The sequence below is a fragment of the Pteropus medius genome, unplaced genomic scaffold (assembly GCF_902729225.1).
Source record: "Pteropus medius unplaced genomic scaffold, Ma_sr-lr_union100, whole genome shotgun sequence".
Classification (NCBI taxonomy): Eukaryota; Metazoa; Chordata; class Mammalia; order Chiroptera; family Pteropodidae; genus Pteropus; species Pteropus medius.
This window is the reverse complement of record NW_024344240.1, coordinates 23,785,070-23,806,707: the sequence shown is the minus strand read 5'-3', so window position 1 is coordinate 23,806,707 and position 21,638 is coordinate 23,785,070. Positions and strand designations below refer to the sequence as shown.

The 21,638-nt window shown below is 33.8% G+C and overlaps 1 protein-coding gene across 7 annotated transcripts in view; it reads right to left on the bottom strand.

Annotated features, from left to right (window-relative positions):
- The window catches only part of ERC1 (ELKS/RAB6-interacting/CAST family member 1), a 482,353-nt gene that overhangs the window by 321,360 nt on the left and 139,355 nt on the right, over positions 1-21,638 (bottom strand). For all 7 annotated transcript variants that reach the window (XM_039869201.1, XM_039869202.1, XM_039869205.1 and 4 more), the window contains one exon: positions 19,237-19,404. In XM_039869201.1, coding sequence (XP_039725135.1) covers positions 19,237-19,404 — 168 coding nt within the window. The remainder of the gene's footprint in view (positions 1-19,236; positions 19,405-21,638) is intronic.

The window sequence follows — 21,638 nt, the reverse complement described above, 5'->3', positions numbered from 1 at the left end:
TCCTTTCAATTCTAAAATCCTTATGATAGGAAAAATGAGAACATCCGAAAATTAATAAACTTTGTCAGAGTACTACTACATTTTATATTAAAAACTGTTCAAACTGAACTACATAGAAAGTGTAGGTATAACCTTGAGGAAAATAAATTCAGAGTCCACTGTGCCCAATAAATTTTATTAGTTGCTGAGAGAGGAAATAAGTTACTTAACAGACCTGCTCATAGGACAAATAATGGATCTAGGGACCTTTTACATTAAAATAACTGAATAACATGAAGCAAAAACTGGTGAGAGTAAAGGTCATTCACTACCAGTCAAAATCTGTTTGGTAGACAATTATGGAAATACTTCTTTTTATACCTGACAGATAGATATATATAAGAACCTGACAGACCTTCCTGTTCTATAATTCCTCAAAAAACAAAGAAGATCCATTGATCCGAAATAGCAGTCCTTCTGAGGCAGCAGCAATGGTCAGACTGCACTTAGAACCTCAATTCACATCATCTATATGAATGGCATCCCTTCAAGTTGTACAGTAACAATGGCTATCTAGAGTCTTAATAGACATAATAGTTCACTACATTTTAGTGATGAAAGAACTCGGTATTTTTAAACAACTAAAGCAGACACACTAGGCTTAGTTTTAGGAAAAAAAGCAACCACTATTTTTTCTATTATTTATTAATAATAACAAAGTCAATAAAAATCAAATACATAACAATAGGAGGCTAAATAAATTAAATATAATCTATCCACTGGCTAGAATATTATGCAACCAGTACAATTCACATACTTGAGGATTAATCAAAGATTTGGAAAATTGTTTATTATATGCAATGACATGAAAATGAAAAGTTATCAAAATGTACAATAGTATCCCAATTTAAAACAAGGAAAATTTTATTTTTACATTTAATTTTCCTCATTATTGCTTTTCCATATTTTTCAAATATTTAGAATGAACATAATCATTTCAACAATAATTATAAAATCAGTCATTTTCTAAACATTAAGAAATCTTAGGATTTATGATAAGGAATATAATCAGGATTATGGTAGGAAGGATTCTCTTATCATATGGACCTATCAATATGGGAAGTCTCTAAGGGTTTCTGTGGAGCATGTAAACAACTCTATCTAACTCATATCTTTCACAGGTTCGCACTGTGTGACCAAACAAATGAAACTATCAGAGACTTAGGGATTTTCTACAGTGCCAAAGAAAGACTGGGAGACAACAAATAAAATCAAGGAAACCAAGACTTTCAAAATCTACTTGAAACATAAAGTTTGAATGGAATAGAAATGGGGTGCTTGACACATTTAAAATCTAATTCAAGTTCATATAAGTTTTTACTTTAGCCAGGCCTATTTTTATGGCCCAAAGCTACCTTGGACTAATATTCAACTCTAGTGTGACAAGGCTAAGATTCTGAGGAGGTGGACCTTGCGACAGATTTTACTGTGCAAAAAAGTTTATTAGAGGGTGCTCTTTGGGATCAACAAAGTCCCAAAGAATTCAGACAACCCTATGAGGAGCTTTGAATCTGGGATGACCTTTCAGAGTTGTCCCAAATCAGGGCAACAGATTAAAGCTCTTATGGATCAGTCGCTGGATACCAATGGGAAGGGGAATGCCATTGTGCAAAGCAGGTCTCTTCAGTCAAGGCAAACTTCATCGAAGCTAGCACTACCAGCATCTGGGGGAATATGTCCTTCAACCCTTGAGGGGGATCTGGGTCACTCATCACAGCATCCATTATGCCAGCAGCTATATCTTTTTTAGTAACATGAAATCACAATTTACCCTTAATTTATATTGTATCTGAACTATATATATAATTTTATGGCTTTGTAACACCTAGAGACCCTTGAATCCCAATGTGGTTCTTTTACTGTTAGAGGGCATTTTTAATCAGTTCACAGATGGCCTTTAAAGTGCTGTGTATGACATCCCAGTCCACATAAATAAGTTATGTGCACTTTTTCACAGAGAGAGCCCACAGTTTTCATCAGATTGTCAAAAGGGTAGGAGAAATTAAAACTCATTAATCAGGGGCATTCTTTTCAAATACCCAAAATGTTGTTTAAAATGAAGATCTACTTCACTTAAAATTCCTTGCTTAACTGCTTTATAAAAATACTGTGTTACCAAATTTGCTGTGTATAAAATAAGAGTTTGGCCTGGGTGGGATGCAGGAAGAAAAGGACCAAACAGTTCCTTATCAATATGCAGTGGAAGCTCAAGAATCTTATAAAATTTGGTAAAATTTCCTCAGTAAATTTGGATGGTTTTTCTGATCTGAAAAACTCTAGAAAAAAATAAGTGTTAGAAGAAAAAAGTAAGGAGGTCTGGTAAATTCCAGGAGGATAAAACAGATAAAGGACAAAATACACGTCTGATGCTTGAAGCCATTTTCTGGTTAAGGTGAGCATACTGGTGTGGCAGAGAGAAGGAAAAGCACAAAAAGCTACATCAAAGTTTGATTTAACAACTTCTTCAAGTGGTTAATTATTTCAACTTCTCAACTAGAGTTGACAAGTACCTGGGCATCTATCCAAACAGCCATTCCCACAGGTGAGAATGAAATGCAAGTTAATTCATGTCAAATTATAAGCAGTTTTAAGCAGAAGAAAATATTGACCTTGCTTCAGAACTTTGATCAAGCTTTTTTTGTTTTTCCAAATCCTTGTCCCTTTCTAGATACTTATCTAGATATTTATTGCTCTGACATATTCCTGCTACAAGGTCTCCTGAAATACCACTAAGAACAACCTTTCTCACAATAGGCATCTGACCCTTCCATATTCACTTGTTATTTACCATTTTTCAAGTCTGAAATGTGTGTTCAGTCAAAACAGAAGTCAGGGCACTCTGAACTAGAGCTTCTAAGACTCTGAGAATATTAATATGGCATATTATCAACAGAAAATTATGCAGATAAACATAAATCCTCAAATGACTCACTAAGTTACCTAAAAGACTGAATATTTTAATAAGGGTCAGAATTACTTCTATGTTGTACAAAGTATTACAATATAAACCTCTGAATAGTTCTTATTTATATTATACCTTAGCACTCTAAAATAAAACATTTACGTAAAGATTATGTTCTCCCAGGTTCAGTCCTATGATAAGGTTGCCTCCATGATAAGGTTTGGAGAACAACTTTTAACATTTCCCCAAGAAAAAAATGCAAGGCTATTTAAAAACATACCCATCCTTACCAAACATTCAAAGAAGAATTAGCAGCTATTCTCAAACTATTCCAAAAAATTCAAGAGGAGAGAAGGCTCCCTAATTCTTTTTACAAGTCCACCATTACCCTGATTCCAAAGCCATACAAAGACAATACAAAATAAGAAAACTATAGGCCAATATCTCTTATGACCATTGATGCAAAAATCTTCAAAAAAATATTAGCAAACCAAATTCAGCAATATATTAAAAATATCATACACCACGACCAAATTGGATTTATTCCTGGGATTCAAGGTTGGTACAATATCCACAAATCAATTAATGTGATATACCACATTAACAAAATTGAAAGATAAAAACCATATGATTATATCAATAGATGCAGAAAAAAGTGTTCGACAAAATCCAGCATCTATTTATGATAAAACTCTTAGCAAAGTGGGAATAGAGGGAACATACCTCAACATAATAAAAGTCATATATGACAAACCTATTGCTAACATCATACTCAATGGGGAAAGGCTAAGAGCGTTTTCCTTAAGATCAGGAACAAGATAATGATGCCCACTTTCACCACTTCTGTTCAACATTGTACTGGAAGTCCTAGCTACTGCAAGTAGGCAAGAAAGAGAAATAAAAGGCATCCAAATTGGAAAGGAAGAAGTAAAACTGTCATTATTTGCAGATGACAAGATACCATATATAAAAAACCCTAAAGATTCCACCAAAAAACCTATTAGAACTGATAAATGAATTCAGTGAAGTAGCAAGATACAAAATTAATATTGAGAAGTTGGTTCCATTTTTATACCAATGATGAACTATCGGAAAGAGAAATTAAGTTAACAATCCCATTTACAATTGTATCAAAAACAATAAAATACCTAGGAATCAAATTAACCAAGGAGGTAAAAGACATGTTCTTGGAAAATTATAAGTCAGTGAAAAATAGAAATTGAAGAAGATACAAATAAATGGAAGCACATACCATGCTCATTGGTAGGAAAAATCAACATCGTTAAAATGGCTATACTACCCAAAGCAATCTATAAATTCAATGCAACCCTTATCAAAATATCAATGGCATTTTTCAGAAAACAAGAACAAATAATCCAAAAATTATATGGAACCATGAAAGATCCCGAATAGCCACTGCAATCTTGAGAAAGAAGTACAAAGTTGAAGGTATCACACTCGTGATATCAAACAATACTACAAGGCTATAGTAATCAAAACAACATGGTACTGGCATAAAAACAGATACACAGATCAATGGAACAGAATAGACAGCCCAGAAATAAATCTACATCTATATGGTCATTTAATCTATGACAAAGGAGGTAAGAATATACAATGTAGTAAAGATCATCTCTTCAACAAATAGTGCTGGAAAACCTGGACAGATACATGCGAAAAAATAAAACTAGGCCACCCTCTACACCATATACAAGAAATTAACTCAAGATGTATTAGACTTAAATGTAAGACCCAACCTTAAAACTTCTAGAAAATATAGGCAGTAAATGCTCTGAAATTGCTCTTAGTAATATTTTTTCTGATATCTCCTTGAACAAAGGAAACAAAAGAAAAAATAAATAAGACTACATCAAACTAAAAAGTTTTTGCACAACAAAGGAAACCATCAACAAAACGAAAAGAGAACTAACTGAATGGGAGGAGATATCTGACAAGGGATTACTACTCAAAATTTATAAAGAACTCCTACAACTCAACAACAAAAAAACGAACAATCCAATTAAAAATGGTCAGAAGACCTAAACAGGTATTTCTCCAAAGAAAAAATACAGACGGTGCTTAACATCACTAATCATCAGAGAAATGCAAATCAAAACCATGATGAGATATCACCTTATACCTATCAAAATGCCTATCATGAGTAAATCAAAAAACAAGTCTTAATGAGGATAAGGAGAAAAGGGAACCACTGTATACTGTTGGTGGAATTGCAAATTGGTACAGCCACTATGATAAACAGTATGGAGGTTCCTCAAAAAATTAAAAATAGAACTACCTTTCATCCCAGCAATTCCACTTCTGGGTATTGGTCCAAAGAAAACCGAACACAGTTTGTAAAGATCTATGCACCCCTATGTTCACGCAGCACTATCCACAATAGCCAAGACATGGAAGCAACCAAAGTGCCCACCAAGATCGGATAAAGAAGATCGGATAAAGAAGTTATGGTACATATATACAATGGAATGTTACTCAGCCATAAAATTAATAAAATCTTACCATTTGCAATGACATGAATGGACCTCAAGGGTATGGTGCTGAGTGAAATAAGTCAGACAGAGAAAGACAACTACCACGTGATTTCACTTATATGTGGAATCTAAGAAACAAAAGAAATGAACAAACTAAACGAAAAGAGACTCACAGATACAGAGAACAACTGGTGATTGCCAGAGGGAAGGGGGGTTGGAGAGCTGAGTGAAAAAGATGAAAGGATGAAGAAATACAAATTAGTAGTTACAAAACAGTCACAGGGATACAGAGTACAGCATAGAGAATATAGTCAACATTATTGTAATGGCTGAGGGCAGTGCCAGATGGATGCTAGAGTAATTGAGGGGATCACTTCATAAATTATCTAAATGTCTAGCTATTGTACTGTATGTCTGAAATGAGCAAAAAAATATATATATACACCCATCCTTATCCCAGAAATGCAAGGCTGGTTCAACATACAAAAATCAATGATTATAATGCAGCATATTAATAGAATAAAGAACAAAACCACATGCTCATCTCAATAGATGCAGAAAAAGCATTAGACAAAATCTAACACATTTCATTATAAAAACTCTCAATAAACTAAGAATAGAAGAAAACATCCCCAATCTGATAAAGGGTATCTAAGAAAAACCCACAGTGAACACCATATTTACTAGTGAAAAATGAAAGCCTTTCATTTAAGATAAAGAATAAGATAAGGATGTCTGCTCTCATTACTTCTATTCATCATTGTATTGGACAATTAGGGAAGGGCAATTAGGGAAGAAAAGAATATAAAGGCAGACATACTACAAATGGCATAACTTTATACATACTAAGAAAATACTAAAGAATCCACTAGACACTATTAGAAGCTAACAAACAAGTTTAATAAAGCTGTAAAACACTAGATCAATATTCAAAAATCAGTTGTATACTAGATATGAAAATCTGATAATGAAATGAAAACAAATCAATTTTAACAGCATCAAAAATAATAAAATATTAAAGAATTTAAAGAAGTGCAAGACTTGTAACCTGAAAACTAAAAGGAAAATTGATGAAAGAAATTAAAGACAACACAAAGAAGTTAAAAGACAACCTGTGTTGAAAGACTTGATGAATATTCCTCAAACTGATGAAGAGATTCAGTGCAATCACTATCAAGTCCAAATGTCTTTTTTACATAAATGAACACACTAACCCCAAAATTCATATGGAATTACAAGGGACCCCCAAAAGCCAAAACAACCTTGAAAAGGAACAAAGGTAGAGGATTCACAATTTCCAATATCAAAATCTACTTCAAAGCTACAGTAATCAAGACAGTGTGGTATATGGCACATAGACATACAAATTGATGAAACAGAAACAAGAATTCATAACTGAACACACGTGTCTATGGCCAATTGATTTTCAGCAAACGTCCCAAGATGAATCAATAGGGGAAAAAGAGTCTTTTCAACAAATTGCTATGGGATGATTGAATAACCACATGCAAAATAATAAAGTGAGACCCTAACATTATACCATCTACAAAAATTAACTTAGAATGGATCAAAGATCTGAATGTAAAAACTAAAACTGTAAAACTCATAGAAAACGTAGAAGGAAATCTTCATGATCTTCAATTAGAGGCAATCTTTTCTTAGATATGACACCAAAAGCATAAGTGAACAAGAAAAACATGGATAAATTGAACTCATCAAAATTTAAAACTTATGTGTATCAAAGGATGCTATCAAGAAAGTGAAAGGATAACCCACAGAATGGGAGAAATATCTGCAAATTACATATCTGATATGGTGGAACCTCAGAATATATAAAGACTTTCTAGAATTCAACAATAAAAAGACAACTGGATTTAAAAAATGGGCAAAAGATTTGAAAAGGCATTTCTCCAAAGAAGATAAACAAATGGCTAACAAGTACACTATGGGAATGCAAATCAAAACAACAATAAGATATCAATGCATATCCATTAGAATGGAACGTAAAATTATGTGGCCACTTTAGAATCAGTGTAGCAGTTCCTCATAAAGGTAAACATGAAGTTAATATCAATTCCATTGTTAGATATATACCCAAGAGAAATGAAAAGATATATTCATACAAAACCTTGGCATTAATGTTTATAGAATCATTATTCATAATATTCAAAAAGTAGAAACAACTCAAATGTCCATAAACTGATAAATGGATAAATAAAATGTGGTATATTCATTACAATAAAATATTATTCAGCCATAAAAAGAAATGAAACACTGATACTTGCTACATGATGAATGAACCTTGAAAATACTAAAGAAGCCAGACACAAAAAGCACATATTATATAATTACACGTATAAGAAATGTCCAGAATAGGCAAATCCATAGAGGCAAAAAGTAGATTAATAGTTGCTAGAAGATAAGGGGTTGTGGTGGCTTACAGGTATGGGTTTATTTTGGGGATCATGAGAATGTTCTGAAATTGAATAGTGGTGATGGTTGCACAACCTTGAAAGTATACAAAAAAAAGAAAACCGAACTATACACACTTTAAAATGGTAAATTTTATGGTATGTGAATTATATCTCAATTAGGAAAAAAAGAATCATCCATCCTATTAACCCCTTAGTGTTAGTTTAAAAGTCAAAATTCGACCGTGTCATGGAAGTGTGAAACTAAGCCTGAGATTTATCCTGCTTTATTCCCTAAATAACAAAAAACAATTTAGATAAGTTTGTCTGTTCCTAATGGACTTAAAAGTTCTTTTGCATTCAATGTGTCATCTGTGTACATATTTAGTCTGATTATGTTCTAGATCAGCAGCAGTCCCCAATCTTTTTGGTACCAGGGAACAGTGTTCCTATGAGAATCTAATGCCTGATGATCCGAGATGGAGCTGAGGCGGTGACACTAGCACTGGGGAGTGGTTGCAAATACAGATGAAGCTTCACTCGCTCACCAGCCGCTCACCTCCTGCTGTGCAGCCCAGTTCCTAACAGGTCACGGACCAGTACCACTCCCCCGACCGAGGGTTGGGTAGATGGCAGTGTCTTTCACCTTAGACCAATAATATGCAAAAGTTTTCATCTAGACGGTTGTGCTTTTCACCTAAGGTGAATCTCCAAAATAAATATGTAGCATTAATTCATCTTCTGCTGCCAGTCTCCCCTTTCCATACACCTTATTCCTCTGTACCCTTTTCTTATGAATTATTTTCATACCCTGTGATAATTCTTAAATTATGTAAAACAATTTTAAACTGGTTGGAGGTGACTTTTGTTGGGAGCAATGGATGACAGAAGCCCTATGAATAACAGATAAAACACTGAGGGGAAATAGAAAAATTCCCCTTTGCTCTGACTAATAAGGCTGCAATACCATAACAGAAAGGAGAATAAGAACTTTGTCATCATACCACACAAAAAAAGTCTCACTCATATTCTCAATCCTTTATCTAATGTTTTATTCAACTGGCCCCAAAAGGGCTACAATATCTCCCAACTTACATGCTCTTCTGCAGCGTGGCTTTTCCACACCTTCATTAAGAAGTATGTCTATTTCTTGACTCCTCTGAATCAAGGTAGGTCCTGGACTACTATAACCAACAGAAAACAGCAAAAGGAATCCTCTGCCACTTCTAAGCCACTTCTAAGGATTAAGCATAATCCTTAACTGGCCAGGCAGCTTCGACGTCTCACATCCATGAGAGTCAGGTGCCACATAAGAAGTGTGACTACTTTTATCATACTGTAAGATACCAGGCACGTGTAGAAGCCCTGAGGCAAAAGACGCCATGTAGTCATATAGACAGAAGCCAAGGAATACCTAGAACATTTGCAAGTGAGGAAGCCAACTTGGTGGTGAATTATCCAATCGCAGACACCCCCAGCTGTCACCAAATGAATCAGAGACAAATTACCCAACAGAGCCCTTCCTGAAACCCTGGCTCACAAGCGAGTAAAATAAAATGGTTGTCTAAGCCAATAAGGCTTTAGGAATAATCTATGCAACAATATGTTTTTCTCCACCTATCTGTCATAAAACAGCGTTATTGCTCTTGTTACTTGATTCACTTATATCTGTAGTTTACTGTTTCTAGATTATCAGAATGTATGGGTGTTGTGCTTTATTTTTATTTATTTATTTATTTATTTTGGAGAGTAGAGCTCTGGAAGTGGATGGGATGGTGAGCAGAAACATATTATTAAAAGATATGGCAAAGCAAACTAAGACCCTCCTTTCTTGGTGAGATAATTCTTCAGTCATAAAATGTCACTTGAATAAGATCAATTTCATTTAAAAAGAGTTATCTATTGAAAAATTGGAAGTTAAATTAAGACTTTGCAAGTTCAGCTATCTACCTTCTTATGGTTTTCTCGAAAAAGAGAGTAAAAAGGTTATATGAAACAAAGTAAATCCATACGAAGTATATTCCCCAGTAGAAATAGCATCATCAGTCAGACTTTATTTACTATGTATTGTTTTTCTAATAAAAATTTAGCTATATATATTCTCCATAAATGACAAAATTTTAAATAAACTGAGTTATATTAAAAATTATAAAAGAAAGAAAAGGGAAAATTCCAATGCCTAAGTATAAGTTTCTAACTTAAAATCTGATGGAGGTCTGACGTGGTCTTCTCTTACTTATCTCCATTAACAGTTGGGTTGTGACTTAAAAAACAATAACATTTAGAAAATATTACAATTAATCCTTATTAAAGATAAAACATCACCATTTTAAAAATAAAATATTAATTTTCTCTGAATAAATTAGTAAATATGGTTTTTAATGACAAAACATATTCTTTCCATTTTATGATATGGCAAAAGCGAAGAAACTGACACTGTCTTAGTCAAGACTCCACAAAAAAAAAATAGAATATATAAAGAACCTACTCTTTCTGACTTGCTACTGGAAATGAAAAAACAGAGTAGACTTAAAGAACCAATCTAGTCACACACACACACACACACACACACACACACACACACTCTTTCTCTCTCTCTCTCTCTCTCTCTCTCTCTCTCTCTCTCTACTCTCTCTAATTCTACATATCAGCTTTCTGCAACTGTTAAATCTAAACTCTAAATACCAAAACCTAGGAAACTGGAGAAGCAAGCAAGGTGAAATAAACATAAGTTACAGAAGCATAGAAGGGAATGATGATAACATCTGCATCAGCAAATTAAACTCCAAGTTATATCATCATTTATAGTCAATCAAGCAAGAAGCTGCACAATTTTAACACAGATTTTGAATGCAGCTCAGATTCAAATGCTCAATTACATTTTCCAGGTCAGTGATTTACTATAAAGATAAGAAATTTACTGTAACACAAAACTACTTTAAACTATAGGAGAGAAACCTGGGAAGGAGGAGTCCAATGCTAATCCCATTGTACAGCATGCTTGGCCATCTGCTAGTGCCCCATTTCCTTCTCTGAGCGCAGGGTTAACCCAGTGCATACAAATATACACTCTGCCTAGAAAGCTGGGAGACTGCGGGTGGGAAGTGGTACCCAGATGCAGCCAAAAACAGTCCGGAGTATGTGATTCACAATCCAGCCATTATCACAGCTGCTACTGTTCTCAGAAAAGTAATTTTTAAAAAGATGCATATCTAATACGCCAAAAGTAATGCCAAAGCAATATACTGTTTCCTGATTCTCCCTCTTAAACATTAAAATATCTAAATATTACTTAAATATACAATTATAAGTAATATTTGTGGAAAAAAAATAGAGAATGCAGATGCCAAAGAACAAGAAAAGGATGAAAGCAGAGTTACCATACCCTCTTCTCTATGTCTGAATCAAGAAGCAGAGTAGGTTAAGTATTGTGCAGAATTAAGACATCTCTCCAGGAATACCTGAATTTCTACCTGAAAGGTTATATTTTCAATATTCTATTGAAGATAAATTTCTAAAGTTTTTGACGGAAAAGTCTTTAGAACCAGAGGAAAGAAAAGTTGAATTCTATTTATTAGTTTCTTAAATTAATAGGACAATAAAGGTGAGTACACTCACCAAAAACTTTCTCATTATATAAGAACAGGGGAAAATTTCCCCAGAGACCAGGTAATATGGGAATTCATAATAAGAGACAAAAGGTATTCATAGGCAGAGCTCTACTGGAAGTTTTGAAGAATCCATGTTACAAAATGTTTGAAGAACAGAAGTAAAATTCCAAGGCATGACACTCTGGAAAGGAATATTACTCCACATCATTCACGCTGTTCTCTCGGCTTGGGATGTCTCACCCCGTTCCCATCTGTCTAGCAAATTTTCATTCATTTTCAGGATTCAGCCCCTAAGATACTTTTTACACAAGGTCAAATCTAAAACTTCTGTTTTTGTGCCCCACTATAAATACAGAATTTGTATAATTTCTGGAACTCCCTAAACTCTTGAGACTCTGAGAGCAGAAACCACATATTATTTGTCTTTGTAATTAGCACAGTGCCTCGTATACAGCAAGAAGTGCTACGCTGAATGCATGAATGAAGACAATTCAAGAAGATTTGTTAGACTGGAGAGCTCACAAAAACATAATTTTTACTGTGCATCTATAAATGTACTCAGTAAGGGGAAAAAAGAAAAAGAGCAAAGAATATGCCAGTGCACAAATACATACAGTGCTTAGAAAGCTAGGAAAATGTCTAGGTGGTGGTCCCAAAAAAGCCAAAAATAGTTGAGTATATCATGTGCCTCATAATCCAATCATCACTATAAGAATTATATGGAGTGATCACTCCAACTGACTCAAATTTTTAAGACATTTATAAGGCCCTAAATGAGGAACAGAGAGGAACATGGATTTATAAAAAGGCTAGACCCACAAACAAACTGGGCTTACAAAAAAAAAAAAAATCAACGGACAACAAAAACAGCTTTTAAAATTATTTTGATAAATCTATCCATTTGATAGAGACTTCTTACACCACAAAAGTCTTTTCTGGGCCTATTCAACATTTCATCATTTATATGAAAGTATAAAGAATATGCACATAAATGGGTAGAAGTCATAAAACCAAAAGAAATAAATAGACTATATAATCAAATCAAGATTCTAAAAAAATCCTCAAAGATTACAGCAATTGGCTGAACTTAACAAAGTAAAATTAAATAAGAATAAACAATATTAACAACTTATATCCAAAGTATGTAACATTTTACAGGTTCCAAGGTGCTTTCAGACACATTATAAAAAATCCCCTGAGGTAACTATTATACCCTGTCTATAGATGAAGAAATGAAGGTTAGTGAGTTTCAGTGAGGTGCCCAAAACAATATTTCAGCTAGCGCCAGAACAAAACATTAATAACATTCTAATCATCTCTTTTGCAATTAGGTCCAAAATTCCAACTGGACAAGTATGGAGGAAAAATGAGTTTAGACAAATAACTGCCATCAGAAACATTAACCAGAGCCAATAAGAACAATGGAAGAAACAAAGATTTCACCTAGGAAAATAAGATTTGGGGGCTGTCAAATAGCAAGCTTCCAAAATCTAAAAAGCTATCCTGTCGAAGAAGGATTACACCTGTTCAGTATGACCCGAAGTTAATCTCAATAGGCAAATACTATAGTGGCCAAATTCTGGTTCAAGAAAAGAGGGTGAAAACTATCCAAGTCATTTATTCATCAAAATTGGACATATTAGACCATAACCTGAATAAATCCATTTGCCAGAGACTTTATAGGAAAACTTGAATCAAACAGACAGCTTAATTTTAACAAATGAGACTCTACACCTGTATTATACATTGTTTTAAAATGTACAAATGAACTTCTAGGGAAAGGTGGTTCTAATTTCAGAATTATAAAATTTAGGAATAAATTTAAAATAAAATAAATGAAATATTATTTTTCAACAAAGATAGCTATATGGAGAGAGGCTTTTCTAAGCATTTTGATATTCAAACACAAGGAAATATATAGTATATAATAAACACCCATGCACCAACCATGTAAATGTAATAAAAAGATTAATCTGCCTCCAGTTATTTTTAATTATATTACATATTTAATATACATAAATCTATATATGAGTATAATAAATTAAAGACACATAAACCCATTACCCATTTTAAGAACAAGAACATTACCTAAACTACTTAAAAGATGTGTGTACACACACACACACACACACACACACACACACACACACTCACTCTCTCTCTCTCTCTCTCTCCTCCTTAATCCCACCTCTCTGACTTGCCTACCTCCAGAAAAAATGACTTTACTGAATTTTTATCCTAAATATTTCCTTGTCTTAAAACAAAAAAGGATAATATGTTCTATAGTGTGATTATACCACAATTTACTTAACTCATTCTTTGTCAGTGAACATTTGCAGTATTTCCTCACTTTTGTTTTGTTTTTAATCCAAGCAAGGTTACTACAGGCATTCATATATATATATATATATATATATATATATATATACTTATAGACATATAAGCTTAGTTTTAATTTAGTAAGATAAATGCTTTCCAAAGCAGTTGTACCATTTAAAATCCCAATAGCACTGTGTGAGAAATATAGTTGCCCTATTTACCAACACTTGATATTCTCAGACTTCTTACTTTTTGTCAACATAGCATAAAATGGTAAGTACAAAATGGTTTCTTAATCTGGTCTTATTTTATACCCCCTGATAACAGTGAGGGTAAATTACTTCCCATATTTATATGCCATGTGTATTTCCTCTTATTACATATATTTTACTAATACATACATAGGTTGTAAAAGTATAAAAACATATATCCTGATCTAAATTATAGAGCATATATATAAACAGCAAAATCAAGTGTTTATCTTTGGAGAGAATGAAGGGGAATACTATAAAAAAAAAGATATGCCAAGGAACTTCTACTGAAATTAAAATTTTACTTCTTAAGTTGAGTAATTAAAATTACTTATTATATTACTCTTTATACTTTTTTGTATCCCTGAAATAATTACATTATAAAATATAAAAATGTAGTATGATCATGTAATCAACAAACAAGAACTTGGAAAATATAGCACTCATGACCTTTCCTGCAAAAGTATTCAAAGGAATTCTTCGACAAGCAGATGCACTAGCTTAGCCAAAAAGGGTAAACTCACGGGTGACCCATATTTTGGATCACTTATTCAAGCTCACGCATTCTTCAAGTCTTAATAACTGAAATGTTTATCTCTTCAGGGTCAAAAACAATCAGTGTAAAAGGATCAAAGTATCTCACTATGTGTCAAGATTCACCTGAGAGAACTGTGTGAGCTGTTGACTGAACTGCTTCTCTGAATCAGCTGGTACTCATTCTAGTTTTAAAAACTCACAGGAGGCAAACTGAAATCCAGAATCTTCTCAGAATAGGATGGAGGAAAATCTGAATATATCACCAAACATAAGAGTCTCAAGCTTTGGAAAGAGCCAAAATGTCAAAAGCAAGAAATTGCAGAGCTCGGTCCCGTCTGGCATGATAATTTGATATTATCTAACAAATTCAGCATGTGTCCATCAGAATTCCAGAATACTGATCAATCTCAGGGTTCATGTGACTTAAGAGGAACCTTTAATTACAACTTAGAGTCATCTCAATGTTCTTTACACAGTCAAGTCCTGGAGTCTTTTCACTGTGTCTGTTTATGTGATGTATGGCTCCTACCAGTGTGAAATGGAAAGATGACCTTGGTTTGTGGGGAAGACAACTGTGAAAGAAGTAGCTATGAATGTAGAAAACAAAGAAACCTAGAATGCCCCCACCAACCCAGTCAGTGGAAGGCCTGTTTCTGGAGGCCTCCAACAGATCCTGAATGCTACATCACACTGACCGCAATTCTCTCCAATGCCTTTGTGCTTACCAGTCAATGAATAATTGGCTCCCTGGCCATAATCAACCTCTTGATTTTCTTCTTGGTCACATCCATCAGCATCATATCCTCTCGCAGAACTTTGGCCAAATTCTATGTGACATTTGGCTGTCTTCTGGCATCATGTGCTACAAGGCCTCCAACCTGCATCTCTGTGTCATCGCTCTGAATAGGTACTGAGCCATTGCTCATGCCCCATATTACAGTAAACACCAGAAATGCAGCCTCCATGGTCACCATTACCAGGGCCATCTTCATCTATATCTGCAGTCTGTAACTCTTCTCGCAAATCTTCTACACTATCTACTACATGTGTGGTGTCTCCTGTCCATATTGCTCATCATCATCTACATGGCCTTCTAAAGTCACCATAATTTCACCACAGCCCAATTCATCAGAGTTCACTCTATGTCCTCAAACCCACACTCCATGAGGGATACTGCACTCAGCCAGCTCTCATTGTTTGTCAACCACATGAAAACCAAGTTTGCTAAAAGTATCCTGGAGCAAACGAATATTTGCAGCATAAAAAAGGAAAGCCACAATAAAAATAGTTAGAGCTCTTTTGAGAACCTTAGACTGTCTTTAAACTTGTTGTGTTCATTTTATTTTAAGTGAATCTAAAAATAAAAGCTACTTATATTTAATAAGCAAACAATGGTCCAGGAAATACATCAGAAATGTTGATTCTGTTCATGTTAGTACAGTAACTTCTACAACAAATAAGAAGACAGAACATAAAGGCTCTAAGCACTGAAAATGACAGGCACAGAGGTAATTAAAGAGAAGCATTAAATCTTTACCAGTTTTATAAGTAGCTGTTTTATCTACCTAATACATGTTTTAAGACAAATCAAAGTCTGCAAAATGACAAATCAGTTAGGCAGTGTAGTGTAGTACAAAGAACACAATTAGTGGCTTGCCACTGCCTCCAGTGAAAGATAAAGAGGCTAGGTAAAAATAATATATACAATGTTTGTATGATGTTCTATAGTGTCAAAAAGCTTTAACATGAACTCTGGTCAAGATGGTGGAGTAGGTAACCGTTATGCTTGCCTCCCTTACTGACCACATCAAAATTACAACTAAATTGTGGAACAACCACCCTTGAGAACCACCTGAAGACTAGCTGAACAGAACTTCTATAACTAAGATATAAAGAAGAAGCCACGTCAAGACTGGTAGGAGGTGAGAACCAGGTTGGTCTTACATTCATATGTGATGGTTAAGAATCAGGAGAGATGAGAAGAATGAAGAATGAAATCTTACCATTCTTGACAACATGGATGGACCTAGAGGGTATTATGTTAAGTAAAATAAGTCAGACACAAAAAGACTAATACCATATGATTTCGCTTATATGTTGAATCTAAAGAATAAAATAAATAAACAAAACAGAAACAAATGCACAGATACAAAGAACAAACTCCTGGCTACCAGATGGGATGGGGGTTGGGGAGCTGAGTGACAAAGTGAAGAAATTAACAAATACAAATTGGCAGTTATAAAACAGTCATGGGGATGTAAAGTACAGCATAGGAAATATAGTCAATAATACTGTAATGACAATGTATAGTGAGTGACAGGTGGGTTCTAGACTTATTGAGGGATCATCTCCTAAGTTATATAAATGCGTAACCACTATGCAGTACACCTGAAACTAATTAATTTTAAAAAGAAAAAAAGTATTGAAACTAGAGAGGAGTGGTAATTATACATATGTAATTACATTTAGGTGAGTACCGTAGACACCACTGACTTGGTGTACTTTATAATGATTAATTCTATTATATGTGACTTTCACCTCAATAAAAAATAAATATATTAAAAAGTAACATTAAAAAAAAGGTTTTAATACATATTACCATGTAATCCTCCCAACAGGGAAGTTGTTATAATGGGAAAAGCTGCATTTTGGAGTAAGACCGACCTTGTGTCAAAATCTGAAGCTACCATTTTTTAGCTAAACAAATTTGTACGAACAAACCTCTCTTATCATATATTATGTTTGTTTGTTCTGAGTTTGTTTTTATTTGGGGGGTAAGAATAGGGAAGCATAGGAGTAAGATGCCAAGATGAAAAGTGTTTCATTAGTAGGTACTGAAATAATTTAATGAGTCAACACTAATATTTTTTTTATTCCTTTAAGAGTACTTTCATGAAATTAAAGTAAGTATATTTGGGGAAAGTTTTGTTTCAGTTATCTCTTCTACAGATTTATACTATATGTGGATTCAGATGAACGTGTATGCAGTCACATGTAAAATATATTTCTTATTATGTGTCGCAGTCTAAAATTTTAGCCACTGATTTGTGATAGAGCAATCAAGTTCTAAAAGTCACTGCCAAAGGGATAGAAGGATTAAACAAGATTCTAAAGTGGCTAGCATAAGTGTTGCCATTCTATTTTTACAAACTACGATTATTTCAGGATAATTAGGTTTTAATTCTAACTTCAAACCTCTAGTCATGGTTATTAAAAACTTAAAAAAAAAATGTTTACCTAGTTAAAAATAAGACATACATTACTTTCGAATAGCTTTTGGGTTCTAACCAATATGCTTGTTACTCGGCAAAATCCACCAACATTAAAAATGCATATCCTTTCACCCAGCAGTTCTACTTCAAGGAATTTACCTAGAAATATACTTCACACATGTACAAACTAAGTATGTATGTATTTATTGCAGCACCATTTTATGTAAAAGCAGAAATGTTAAATAAACTAAAAGTCCCTCAGTAGAAACCCTGTTAACTAAACTGTAGTACACCCATATAATGCTATCGGTAACAACAAGGAAGCTCTTGAAAGGAGTTTAAAATATATTAACAGAAAAAAAAATGGAAAGGAATAGACAATAAGGAATGGCAACACTTGTGTTAAAAGAAACATTTCTGCTTTATATGGATTATGCATAAAATGTTTCTGGAAGAATACAAAAATAGGTAAACATAAAAAAAGAGAATACAGATTTGCCTGTATATATGCAGACTGTTTCTGGAAGGATATATAAGAAACAGGTAAGGGGAAGTAGGTAGCTGGGGGGAAAGGATGAGAAGGAGATATACACACACACACACACACACACACACACATATGCATAAAAATTTAAAACAATAAATCAGTATCTACTAAAATGATATATTCAACTGAAATTTAGAATGATCAATTTTTATGTTTACTTATAGAAAGCAAGTAAAAACCAAACTAATATAGGACAAATATATGACATGGTCCTCTTTACATAAAAGAAAAGCTGAATTGAAGTTTAATAAAGAGTTTTATTCCTTGGCTACTGTAGAGGTTAAAAATAAACTAGGACAATATCAAATATGTCTAATCTATCATCTCACTGGAGATGAACAATAACTACCAGTATTTCCTGTTATCTCAAGGGCACTCCTTTAAGTAAGCTAAAAAAAAAAATAGTATTAGTACCTATTTATTCCAAAGTTCGCCTCTTCCCAATAATGATTAAGGTAAAAGAGGAATGTACATTATATGTCACACATGTACATTATGTGCTAATTATAGTAGCATGTTTTCTATTCAAAATTACAGTCTTATTAATCATGTAGATGGAGTTGCAACCATCTCTAGTGCATGTACAATACTAATTCATGTTATCATAGTTCCAATATAGAAGAGGTAGAAGAATGTCAACATAAATACTTTGGCAATTTACAAGGTACTTTTCAGAAATAGCAGCATGAAAAATACTACTGACGATAAAATAGCGTTCACTTAAAAATTTTTTAAATTGAATACGCAGAGAAGTTTTAATAATCTACCTATTACAACATGGGTTTCAATTATTAACCACAAAAATATAAACAGAGGAATGAGAAAGAAACTGACAACATTTAGATATAACTCAGCAATAGGAATGAAGATGAATGCCAGATGTGGGACACTGAACTCAGAATACCTGCATCTTACCTTCTTCTGAAGAACATTAACCTTCCGCTCCTTCACATCCAGCATATCCTTGAGGTCATGTATCTCTCCAGCTTGTGTTCCCTTCTCCTCAGCCATATCCTGAATTTGTTTTGTCTTCTTATTCAACATGGTTTCCTTCTCTTCCAAACGCAATCGAAGAGCATCCACCTAAGAATGTAAGATTTTTACAAATGATTAACGTAATTCCTTTCAAATAGATATGTATAGTTGCCCAAATGGTATTTGTGTAGTAAACATTCATAAGAATCAAATAAAATACCACTCTAAATATAATTATTGCTATTTAGAAATTAACCCTAAAATTTTGTGAGCACTTTTATAATAAAAATAAAATTTACATCAGTGAAATTTATCATCAGATGATAGGATAAATAGATCTGAATCAAGGGGACAAAATGAAGAACTGTTATAAACAGGTTGAGTTTTGCTACTTCTATAAAAGTAACAATCTACAACTATGTTTCTCAAACTTTATGTGCATTAGAATCACTTGGAGGGTGGGTTTAAACAGATTACACGGTTGGGGCTCAAAAATTAATATTTCTAATTTTTAAGTTCTCAAGTGATACTATATACTGCTTTAGAAAATCTAAAATTAGATATCTGTACAAGGCAAAGCAAAGGTGTACTTTCAGACCCCAAGCCTAGTCAGCTGAAGTCTGGTATCCAGTTATCCTGATCCCTGAAGTTTAACAGCTTTTGTTAAATATAACTGTAAAATAACTACAAATCTAATGATAATACTTATTTTTTAAATCCACCTACAGAAAATTTCATTAAGCATTACTTATATATCAAATTTTGGGGGATTTTTTTTGTTTGTTTTTATTGTTTTGCTTTTCCACTAAGGATTTATAATTCAGCAAATAGTTACACATTTGATTATAGCAAAACAGGAGGTGTATTTCTTTCATCTTAAGACAGTACTGTTCAACAGGAATATAATATGTCATATATGAAAGCCACATATGAAATTTTAAGTTTTCTAGCAGCTACATTAAAAAGTAAAAAAGAAACAGGCAAAATTAATTTTATTAATGTTTTATTTAATCTAATATATCTACAATGTGGTCATTTCAAACATGTAATCCATATAAAAAGTATTAACAAGCTGGTTTACATTCTTTGTTCTGTACTAAATCTTCAAAGTCCAATGCATATTGTAATTTACATTTATATCACATCTCAGTTTGGACTAACCATATTTCGAGTGCTCAATAAACACAGGTGGCTGATGGCTACCACACTGGCAGTACATATCTAAGATATCAAGTATATTTCCTTAAAATATCTTTAATCTTGAACATGTGCTATGTTACTTTTCCTGTCAGAGTATCGATTAGCCCACAAATAAAAAACAGGTAATGACTGTTTTTTATTCAGAGTATAGCAAAACTCTCAGTAAAGATCTAACAGTATATCTAAACTATAAGGTATCTGAGAACCAATACTGTGTGCATGGTGGTAATTACTGCTCAGTAAGTATTATGGAAATTTTCCTAGGAGGCTAGTTTCATTTGAGACTGCCTTATTTAAGTTATCATGTAGTTACAAATTATGTTGGGCTATGCTGGAAAAGAAAAACATGTAAACAAACTAGACTTCATTCTGCTGAACTACATTTCTACCAACCACTTCAATGCCACCAAGCCAGAAACTGGGAAATCAATCATTTTAGGTCCCATTTATAATTCTTCATCACAAGGTCTATCAATAAACACTCTTTCACCACTAATTTTCCTCTATTCTACTTTAATAAATGATATATGGTTAACAATATAATCTTCTGGAAAGGTCCACCTAAGAACTTGTAAATACTGGCTCTTCCCATAAGCGACCTGAATCAACCTCTGAAAATGATCCCTATTCAATTGACCCAGACAACCCCACAAAATCATGCAAATCAAGAAGTTCAAACCTCCATGTTCACTTTAAGAACACTAGTGAAACTGCCCAGGCCATCGAAGGTATGCATATCTGAAAAGCCACCAAGAACCTGAATGATGCCACTTTACAGAAGCAGTGTGTGCCATTCTGTCGTTACAATGGCGGAGTTGGCAGGTGTGCCTAGGCCAAACAGTGAGGCAGGATGCAGAGTTGGTGGCCCAAAGAGAGTGCTGCATGTGCTTAAAAATGCAGAGAGTGATGCTGAACTTCACGGTTTAGATGCAGACTCTCTGGTCATCGAGCACACACAGAGCTCATGGGCGGAAGAATCCTATATGAGCACCCTCCACCGCACTGAGACGGTCCTCACTGAAACGGAGCAGAGTGTTCCTGAGCCAGAAGTGGACCTTGCACAGAAGAAAAAGATGTCTCAGGAGAAACTGAAGAAAAAAACTTATGGCCCAGGAGTAAATTCAGCATCAAATAAATGCTCA